The sequence below is a fragment of the Rhipicephalus microplus genome, chromosome 6 (genome assembly GCF_043290135.1).
Source record: "Rhipicephalus microplus isolate Deutch F79 chromosome 6, USDA_Rmic, whole genome shotgun sequence".
Taxonomy (NCBI): domain Eukaryota; kingdom Metazoa; phylum Arthropoda; class Arachnida; order Ixodida; family Ixodidae; genus Rhipicephalus; species Rhipicephalus microplus.
Window position 1 is genome coordinate 130,058,343 of NC_134705.1, and position 10,875 is coordinate 130,069,217.

Here is a 10,875-nt window from a genome sequence, read left to right on the forward strand (position 1 = left end):
TTAATGCCCTCTTCAAGACGGTGGAAGCACTAATGTGAATGCACTATTTGTTTCACCACTCCTATTAGGGCACCAAAAATTTTATTCTTTTAATGTTTCAAACAAGTATTTCAAGCCTACAATTGATAAAGCAACTGGAGCCTTCTAGGTAGCGGCCGAAGAACGTGACCAAAACCATTCAGTGCGTGTTCCTCCACATCAGTCGAATCGAGGCGCTGGGTTTGCGCTGTGTCCTCCGTAGCGAGTATGGCGACCACGCATTGTGAGAACGCCCAAGGAGCAGCTCGCTTTGCAATGAACGGCGACGAGAACGAAGACGGGAATGCACTTGTAATCACCCACGGTCACCCACTTTACATAGTGAAACGACCTCAACTTTTTCTGCCTTTATTAACTGCTGAACTTTTTAGGCTTCAGTTCTAACTCTTGGTGTCAACAGCTCAAAACTTGGTGCAGCTGCAAACCAAAGTGGAAGTATACTAGCCATGTGTAGGAAAGTATATAGGAAGGTTTTGGGAAGAAAAAGAGGGTGTCAAAGAGTGATTTGAGATTTATATTTATGGAAAGAAGGTGAAGGTAAGCTGCAGCATGATTGACAGATACAGAGTTCTTTCTTGATTCGGTGGATGGTGGTACATGGCCATTCTTAGCTGTTGGAGCTATTTGTCGGGTTAATTCTGATAACGAACGAGACTCTAGCCTATTAAATCAATGCGGGGTTTTTAGCACCTTACAACCTTTTTAGAAGGACAAGTGGCTCTTAGCCGCACGAAACGAACCAATAACAGGTCTGTGATGACCTTAGATGTCCGTAGCCGCACGCGCGCTACACTAAAGGAAGCAGTGTGTCTTTATTCCTGTCTGAAAAGACTGAGTAACCCGTGGAACTTCTTTCGTGAGTGGGATAGGGGCTTGCAATTTTTCCCTTGAACCAGGAATTACCAGTAAGCGCGAGGCATAAGCTCCTGTTGAATACATCCCTGCCCTTTATACCCGGATGATGAGTGTACCAGGATGTGTGAAGCTCGGTGGTTGGAAATGTACTACACATCGCTGACCATGACCACGAAACTGTTTATCTGGAAACGCTTAGTGGCGCCATGTTAGCGTACATTGTCTCTACAAGTACGCACTAATTGAAGCGTGGACCTGATATTTTGGCAGCTGCAATAAAAGTAAAGCTGCTCAAATCGCACATGCGCAGCTTCTGAATCGCACTTCTACACAGCGTTATTGTTATGGTACACAGGGTCTAAACGTGTGAATAAAGGCCCCCATGCGCTGTGGTTTGGCAGAACGCACCGCATTCGTTAGGCTTTATTAGGTTAGCCCTGAGCCACATCAGCGCTCGTTACGATTGCTCTGCCGCATTCGAAGTACAACTATTGCCCGTCATTGTAGTGAGGTTGTTCAAGTGACAAACTTCCTAAAAGTATATCCAGTTTAATAATATTAGTAATCGAAGAAGTAGCAGTAGTCGTAACAGTAGTAGTAGCAGTAACAGTAGTATAGTAGTAGTACTGGTTGTACTATATTAGTTTTAGTAATAGCGGTAGCAACAGAAGCAGCAGTAGTAGTTGCAGTAGTAGTACTAGTAGTAGTAGTTTTAGCAGTGTTAGTAGTGTTTGTAGTAGTAGTAGTAGTAGTAGTAGTAGTAGTAGTAGTAGTAGTAGTAGTAGTAGTAGTAGTAGTAGTAGTAGAAGAAGAAGAAGAAGAAGAAGAAGGTCTAATTTGCGTGCCACGTGCCCGCAGGAAATTTGACATGCTTAGATGTGAGGTGAATAAAAAAATAAAGCCAAATTATCATATTCAAGACCATGATTGTGAGAACGATGCTGATAATGAAGATGACGATTCTTCTACAGGTTCACTCGCGCGCTTGTGGTTTCGCTGGGCGACAGTTTTTTTTAAGCGGAACTGGCTGAAATTTTTCCGTTATTATTTTTTTTAGTCTTTCATCGTCTGGCGAAATATATTCGCCTAGGACCCTCACCTTTGGTGCGTGACCCATGTGCACTTGTGTACCGATCCATCCCTTTCCGTGAAGCTGTTGTTCCCGGAACCACCTTTGCACGGTGGTCGTGTGACTCAATTATCAATCCGCAACGCCACGAAAAAGCCGCCCTTCGTCTCCTCTTGGGCAACTCCCCGTGAGTCGGTCGTATCATCTCTTCTATCTACGAAGCAATTGGCTCCAGATAAGTTTTGTCGCCATCATGTTTTGGATTCGAACCAACTGCACGCAAACCCCAAAGGTGTGACTCGTCGTCTTCGTTACAGTACGTCATACACTGCCCCATACTTAAAGAAGGTAGATTGATGCAACATTGAATTGCGTGTTATTCGCCGTGTAGAGTGAGACGTGTGTTATACGTCAACGCCGCTGGTGTAAAGCACTATAAAACACAGTCACTGGTTCTATTCTTTCCTATACGCCACTTTCGCAACGCAGCTCATTAACATGTACGATGTACGAACGATACAATGTGTATATGGCTTTTAGAGTGCTAATAGTTCCTAGTGGTCTCCATTTGATTATTGCGTAAGGTTCCTAAGAGCATTGGTCGTGACTCTTACAACTGAAGAAAGTAATTCGAGCACGCAAGTTTTGTTGGAGCCTCCCTTGTGCCAGATCGTTGTAAGTAGCGGGCTACAGCACCACGCTTTACAGTGGTTTGAACTTACCTCCAGCAAGTGACTTCGTAGTTGTTGCAGCGGCACCTAACGAGTCAGCATGCCTGAAGAACAGGTGAGTTCCTTTCACTTTTTTAGCGGCTTTGTTTCTTTGGGGTCTACAAGTGTGACTGCACTATTTCTTTTGGTCAATATACTTTCAATGACGATTTTTTTCACGCTTTCCAAATGGTAGAATCGTGGGGAGTGAACGCGACTGTTTGAGAAGTTCTGATAATAATAATATATATTGCTTCACATCCCAAAACCACGGTAAAATTACGAGAGACGCTGTAGTGCAGGGCTCCGAAAATTTCGATCATCTGGTCTTCTCTAACTTGCGCTGGCATCGCGCGAAACGCGGGAATCTACCATTTCTATCGAAATTTCACCACCACGGCTGGCGTTGAACACGCAACCGTCGTGTCAGCAGCCGAACACCCAAGCCACTGTTCCACCAAGGCAGACCCTACAAGCTGCGAAGCTGGATGTATGACTAATATCTCCACAGACACCAAAAAACCTATCCCGTCGCTGCTTGTGTCCCTGTTCGGTCCTACCTTCCTCTGTTACTTAGGGTAAAGCACAGGGCAACTCGCGCAAAGATTGATTACGTGTTAGGGTAATCAATCAATAAGAGTGTTACGTGTTAATAGATCAACTGCTAAATATTTCACGTCACTGGAGTTACGCGTGCCTGCCCAGCTGCGTATTCTACCTTCTTAGTCTTTAGTGAACGAGCGGAAGTACTTCTCGTTATGTTGCAACACGCAATTAACTGGTGCGAATCAACCCCATCATTGACAAAAGTGCGATTTCATTTTACCATGGCCGTCAATAAACGATGTCAAATGGCCAAGCAAATTTGCGTGTTTCCTGTTCACTTTATTAGTCGGCATCTTTGTTTTTGTTTCCAACTTTACGCACATTCCAAGAGAAGTGAAATAAGAGACTTGGTGAGAATGTATAAGGTGGCCACTTTTACCCATAGCGCAAAGCAAGTGTAAATTTGTTTATGGAGCTGCGTAGTACTATGCTTAAGGGCTGGCTTTGGAAATGAAAAACAAAGAAATGTAGTAGAAATTGGTGACCAAAGTGCGTGCCTTCTTTTACTCTCGTGTTATGGTATCTTCATTTGCAACTTCAAGTAGCCCACCAAGTTAACTCACAACAGTGAACTCGTATAGTTAACCCGTATAGTTAACTCGCCACGTGGGTCTATCATGGTACAGCGGGAGGAGCAAGACCTGTACTCTGTGGTGCGAAGCCGTCGCGTCGGCTCGTACGTCTTCTGCGAGCACTTTCCCGAGGAGATCCTTCGAGGAGCGCTCGCTTACCGCCACCGCCCGGGCGAAGTGTACATTGTGACGTACCCCAAGTGCGGCACAACCTGGATGCAGCACATCGTCTACCACATCTGCAGACTTGGCCAGCCACCACCGAGCGTCGAGCATTTCTTCCGAAGCATGCCTTTCCTCGAGAGGCACGGAGTAGAGGCCCTGGCGGGACTGTCCTTTCCCGGTGTGTGTCTTTCTTGTCGAAAAGTTACCCAAAACGATCTTCAGTTTTGCCCCCCTTGAAATTACAGCGTTAGGGATTACTGCTCGGAACGATGTGAAATTCTGCCGTGAGGTCAAATTTGGTAATGGTGGCATTTCAAGCCAATCAGAATGGTCAATACAGCTCTGGGATAATCATAGATTGATTGATTGATGATTGATTGATTCATTGATTGATTGATTGATTGATTGATTGACAGATAGATAGATAGATAGATAGATAGATAGATAGATAGATAGATAGATAGATAGATAGATAGATAGATAGATAGATAGATAGATAGATAGATAGATAGATAGATAGATAGATAGATAGATAGATAGATAGATAGATAGATAGATAGATAGATAGATAGATAGATAGATAGATAGATAGATAGATAGATAGATAGATAGATAGATAGATAGATAGATAGATAGATAGATAGATAGATAGATAGATAGATAGATAGATAGATAGATAGATAGATAGATAGATAGATAGATAGATAGATAGGCATCTTCTTGATATCTCAGCATTTTGCAATATCTTTGTCGTCATTGTTTAAAAGTACCAATTGTTCCTCTGTGGCTCTATCTGCAGGTAGCGCAATCAAGACGCATATGCTCTACGACGAAGATCGCATCTGTTCCGAAGCCAAGTACATCTACGTGGTGCGCAACCCTTTCGACTGTTGCGTCTCCTTCTACCACCACTACAAGCTCTATCCCATCTACCAGTTTGAACAAGGTACCTTCGACGAATTCTTCGAGCTTTTCCTCGCCGGCGACGTGGATGGCGGGGATTACTTTGACCACCTCTCTTCGTGGTACCCGCACCGAAACGACCACAACGTGCTTTTCATCAGGTGCGTGTACAAGCGTGACGCAGTGTGATCGACTGTGTGTTACCTGCCATGTCCTGTATTTCTTTCCCTTTACTTTCCAGCGTGTTTTCGTTATCACTAACGATATCGCGCCAAGTGCACTATAGCAAGGTCGTAGCCCCTCGTGTTGCGCCGCACGCATGTCTCTACAGAGCGTGATCATTCGCGCACGCACGCCTATCACGTGGCGGGAGTCATTTTGTACGCCTCATGCTTTAACCGAAAGTGCTTCAATCGCACTTCGCTCACTGCAGTGGCCCCAGTCCGAAAGGAGGCTGCTGCTCAAGCGTAAAGTAAGAACTGTGACCGCTCACACTCGTCGTGTGTGTACATTTGCGTCCGTTTCATGGTTATTGCTTTGTGTTTGACCAGCGCGCTTTGAACAGACTGACAACTGCTCAGAACATGAAATGAAATTACTGCACGGAAGGAAAGATTGTCCCTCATAGTGACTCGTGAAAATCGGAGTTTTATTTTAATTTTTTCGTTGGAAATCGGGAAACTAGCCTGTGACACTACCTGGTGGCATAAACTTCAATTATCTGATGTGTCCTGTTATGTGACCGTAAACTAATGTACGCGGTCAACAATTTTCCTGTTAGTATTGAAATATTGTTTGCTTCTTTATACTGAAACATATTACACTATAAAATGTGCATATAGGCCTGTGTTAGTAGTACGCATTGAAGTGGCGCTGCCTTCGCATGACGTAATCATCCCATGCTCGTCAGCGCGTCTCGAACAACTTTTCTGCGTGCTCATGAAAGCATGCGCGCACTTAACGGGTCGCTAAGATTTTTGAGTGACGTGGTTTTTTTTATTTACAATTTCCCTCAGAAGTGACGTGTACTGCTAGTCGCACGGGCGTGCATATGCGCACTGACGTTTTCGGTGACTTGGCTTGGCTCGTGCGTCGAGAGACTTGCGATGACGGAACAAGCCATTCACGACACAGGCGCGACAACCTCAGGTTCCGGCGCACGTAACGTGGTACAAATACGTAGAAGCTGTGAAGCTGTATGAAGCCACATCGTCTTATTGTTATGGCTTGTTATATAAAAAATAGTTGTAAAGATTGTATTAAGCGTGGTTAAGCATAGCTGCAACTCCTGCAAAAGTAGAACAACAACATCGTGCGAAATCGCTAGAAGGGCTACCGGCATCGCTATCAATTCTAAGCGTTGCTGGACAAAAGGGAACACCTGTTCTCGGAGCCTTTCAGATAAAAAAAATACTGCTCATAAAATAACTACGTGTTTTGGGGATTAACTACTGTCACGCTGGAAAAAACGGGGTCGAAAAAAAATCACTGCTCGGTCTCTTTAGATGTCGAGCTGTGACAGTTGTTACTTCACATGTACGCTCTTTCCGTACATCCTTTCAGCTTGACCGGAGCACTGCTCTTTTCGAGCTGCTTGCCGTTCTTCGAGTGACATTACAACTGATTGTCATCGCATCCATTCATTAGTCTTTGTGCTGAAACAATGCACATTATACGCTTGAGTTTTTCCATACACTTTTCAATTTTATGCTACACTTATCCTTGTGACAGCGATCAGTCATTTTTTTTACCGAACAGTTTTGGCGTCATCTAGCTCTTTATCTAGCTCATAAAAAATATAAAGGTACAAGAGAGAGATAATTCCCGTGAGCACATTAACTGCCTACTGAGTAATCATAGGACAGTGATTTAGCCAGTGAGTTTGATCGAGTGAAAGTTGAAAGGTGGAAAGTTAATTTGCATCAACAAAAGTGATCAACATTTTATTCTGAACCGACTACGTTTCTGTTGGCTGCTGCAGGTACGAAGACTTGAAAAGAGACACGAAGTCTTGGATTCTCGCGTTGGCCGACTTCCTCGGGGCCGAGTACGCCGATGCGCTCCGCTCCGACTCGGACGTCTTATCCAAGGTGCTGAAAGCTTCCAGCGTTCCTGAAGTGCGACGATTAGCTGAGCTCGAGCGAGAGTACCAAGCTGAATTGATGGCCTACACGCCAAGGCACAGGTGAGTTCTTCATAAGCAGCAGAGACCTCCGTACAGTTTTTTTTTCCTTAAGTAGGGACTATACGTATGACAAAACACATCTTCGTCGAGGTTGTAGTCCTGGGTCAGCCTGACATACATAGCCAGCAGTTGTACCTCACGTATAACAAAGCTTGTCTCAACACGTCACTGCAACGTCATCAGTTACTCGCGAGCACATGCACTCCGTTTCAAACACAGTTGCTTTCCGCGAGTAGAATGCCGGAGACAGCGATTTGGGGCAACTAATTTCGTCAAACGCAAACTAACACTTACGAATGTGAAAACTGCTGTACGTAAATCACTAATACGTGACTTTAATTTCGGTGCTGTACTAAAAACCGCCGTTTTGTTTTCAAATTATCTTGAACAGGTGTTACACCAATTTTCCGTGCTGCGCTTTTTCTATTGAATAGTTTGCACATCAGTAGCATATCTCGTATTTGTTGTTCTTTTCTATAAGGCAATATGGAGTGGCTCAAAATTCTGCAGTTCCGGAGTGTTGCGCAAAGATCGGGAACTTTCTTTTGAGACTGCCTTACCCAAACGAGTTTTTCAAAGTGGCCTTCCTGGCGGCTTTCAAAGTGGCCTTTTCCTTTTTTTTAAGTGGCCGCTTCATTTTGAGCACACGCGAAAGCAACGCTGTCTTGTTGCTTCACATCGCGAATGCTATCAAGGCGAGAATTGGAGTGCTCTGAGACGGAAACTGGGATACGGAAAATCTAAAAACATTGCATTTTCTCGAGGTATGTGTGGTAAAAGATACCGCGCAATTTCCCTGTGTGAGATCATATTGCCCGGCTTTATAATTGCTGCCTCACGAACATGACGTTAGGCTGAAAAGCTACGTTTCAAAGTTTGTTTGTTTGCTTGCTTGTTTCTTCATTTGTTGCTCTTCCTATTCCTCTCTCTCTTTCCCCCCTCTCTCTCACACTGTCTACGGTGGAGCTGATAGAGTGATTTCAAATACTGATGACGGAATACGTACTTACGTGAACAAACTGGAATTGGGGGCATAAGCATATTCGTTTTTTTCTGTATTTACGCATGGTAGTTAAGTTCTTCGTGTTTTCCACAAGCAGTCTTGCACACTGGACATATTGCTACAAATTTCCCAAGGTAGCCGAGACATGGTACTTTTCCAAACGGTATCATGGTTTTCCAGAGTCATATTTGCTAGCATTAATATAACTACTTCAAGTTCTTCAGAAAAAAAAAAGCTTACGTATTGTCGACACAAACTGTGTGTTCTTTCGTTTTTTTTAGCCTTAATATATTTCAATGGCATTTTATACTTTGTTCATACTCACGGAAATGAAGAAGTTGCATTTTAAGCGTCTCATTAACCTGCTATAGTTGAACTTCGCAGCATTCACCATTTCACAGCCGAAATCTACGAACTGCAAGAAGTGGAGCATATTTCTCGATGAATTTACTCGGCATTTAAAACGAAACGACGACTTTTTCTCTATGCTTATCTATAACAATAAATATTATGGTATTCCGATTTTGCAAACAGAACGGAGTGCCTACGCACTTATTGCAATGGCCTACCCATTCGGTCCCCGGCTTAACGGGGGCACAGAGGTGAACCGTTAAAAGTCCTTGAAATGGAACATCAAAGGTTCGCGATCACCGTTATTATCAAACACTTGCATGGTCATATCCTTGTAATTTAAACAGGACCGGGGACATTTACGACTGAGTAAAGGTAAGACGAATTTGGCGCCTCCCTTAAGACGAATAAGGGGGGCCACCATCACCCTAGCACCCCAAGTGTGCCCGCCTATAAATTGGTCATACCAGACAAAGTGGTACGATTGCAGTCAACTTGTCGTGGAAATTAAGGGGAAGCTAAGGGGAAATGAAGATTCGGGGCGCTGCTTCTTAACACGTGCTCCTACGCGAAGTGTTGCTTGCAAGCGCTTTACAGTGTTCGCGCTGTTGTAGAATAGGATGGCTGCGTGAGGTCAGCATTTCATATATAACCGATGACGCCGCTCAGCATTCGAAAACAAGAAATAGTAGAGAAGGAAAGGCGGAGAGGTTAACGAGTTTGGTGCAACTAGTCTGCTACCCTACACGTGAGAGTAGGATGGGGCCACGTTAAAATATGGAGAGGAAAGGGAGAGAAAGACGGCAGATAACACGGCGCACAGTCATTCACTGTCTGTCACGCTTGAGGGGTGCGCGGCATCACGTTCACATCCACTGGTCCAAGTTCGTTTCTTTTAATGAAGCATGAAATCTCCTTCGCCACTTTCAGCTGCGATTTCCTTTGTCGACAGGTACCCGTAAAAAGTTCAACTTTCTCACTCATACAAAAAATATGCCAACGTATAGAGAGAGAAAGCAAGCAATGATACCTCCTTTGACTCAGCAGCACCACGTTTGAAAGAGCCACACGTGCTTTTCGGTAAATTCTAAAACATGTAGAAAATTCATAGGTATTTATCACGATTCACACAATATAACTTACTGACACAGTTATGGGAGTACTTTTATTAGCCAAAGGTTGCGCGCTTTTCGGGTCCGTTGTCGAATTGCGCCTTATTGCCAAAAACAATTGTCAACGAGTATAGTTCACTTTAAGATAAGAATAAAAACGACCTTTGCTAGAAAAGCATTGTAAATAATCATCGGTAATAACAGTTTATAAGCCGATTCTCGTTTATCGAAGCTTCGCTGTACTGTGAGCTTAGACACCATGCACTTATGGTATAGATGCAAGCGTACTTCAAACATTTCGCGAACATAAGCGGTCAGAAATATCTCAACTATATATATAAAGTCCACGAGTGTTGAAGATTGGGCGAGTTGGTTCGTCGTACTTGAACTGGTATAGCGCATTACGGGGAAGAAGAAACGGCCGAGCAGACCGACACAAGAGGACAGAGCGTAGCGCTCTGCCCTCTTGTGTCGGTCTGCTCGGCCGTTTCTTCTTCCCCGTAATGCGCTATACCAGTTCAACTATATATATAAAGTTATTACTTTGAGTGGCAACACATCCATCAACATGTCACGTGTTGAAGTGCTTTTTGCCCCCCTCCCTTTTTTTTTCAACTCTCAATAACAGGCTTCCCCGGTGGGCACAGTTGTACCTGGACCACTCCGGCCACCGAGCGACCAGCAAGCCAGCGGAAGGCGCAAGCGTGGTCCGCAAAGGTGTCGTGGGAGACTGGAAGAACCACTTCACCTCGGAGCAGCTGCAGAGGCTGAAGGACAGAGCGGCAATGAAGTTTAAAGACATCGACGTACTGAGCCTATGGAAGGACTGCCTCGCACTCTAAAACGAAGGGCAGATATGTCCGCACCAATCTCCAAATCAAGCGGTGCTTGCTTACTTACTTTCCGCCGTTCATCGGTGTCTAGTACGTTATACTTTGCGTTGCTATTCCGACTAGTCGCAATAATAATTCCGAATAATGCTCTAGGTAATGTTGTGTTCCAATCAATGCTCTATGTAATAGTATTTCTCGTTATTGTTGTTCGAGTCATTTCTTATTAACAAATGTTATAGTTAATGCCGTGGAGAGCAAAGAAAAACGCGCCCTTAAAATACCCCGTATTTCGTTAATTCCTGGTAGTAAATGGGAACGGCGTTGGACTGGTTGGTGTTCTACACAGTTTTAAGTCATCGACAGTGCATACACTAAGCGCAAAGGGAGAACGACGACGCGATTGAGTGCTGACTGCCAACGTTCTAAGTGCGAAGCACTTTACAGGCCCGGCTCTTTGTCCATTCATGGATAT

The 10,875-nt window shown here is 44.2% G+C and overlaps 1 protein-coding gene across 1 annotated transcript; it reads left to right on the forward strand.

Annotated features, from left to right (window-relative positions):
- The first annotated feature begins 2,583 nt into the window (after nucleotides 1–2,583).
- LOC119168466 (sulfotransferase ssu-1) lies at nucleotides 2,584–10,604 on the forward strand. The gene is made up of 5 exons (XM_037419868.2): nucleotides 2,584–2,749; nucleotides 3,906–4,194; nucleotides 4,816–5,080; nucleotides 6,901–7,104; nucleotides 10,199–10,604. The coding sequence occupies exons 1-5, from the start codon at nucleotides 2,735–2,737 to the stop codon at nucleotides 10,410–10,412; spliced, it is 987 nt and encodes a 328-aa protein (XP_037275765.2). The 5' UTR covers nucleotides 2,584–2,734; the 3' UTR covers nucleotides 10,413–10,604.
- The last annotated feature ends 271 nt before the right edge of the window (nucleotides 10,605–10,875 follow it).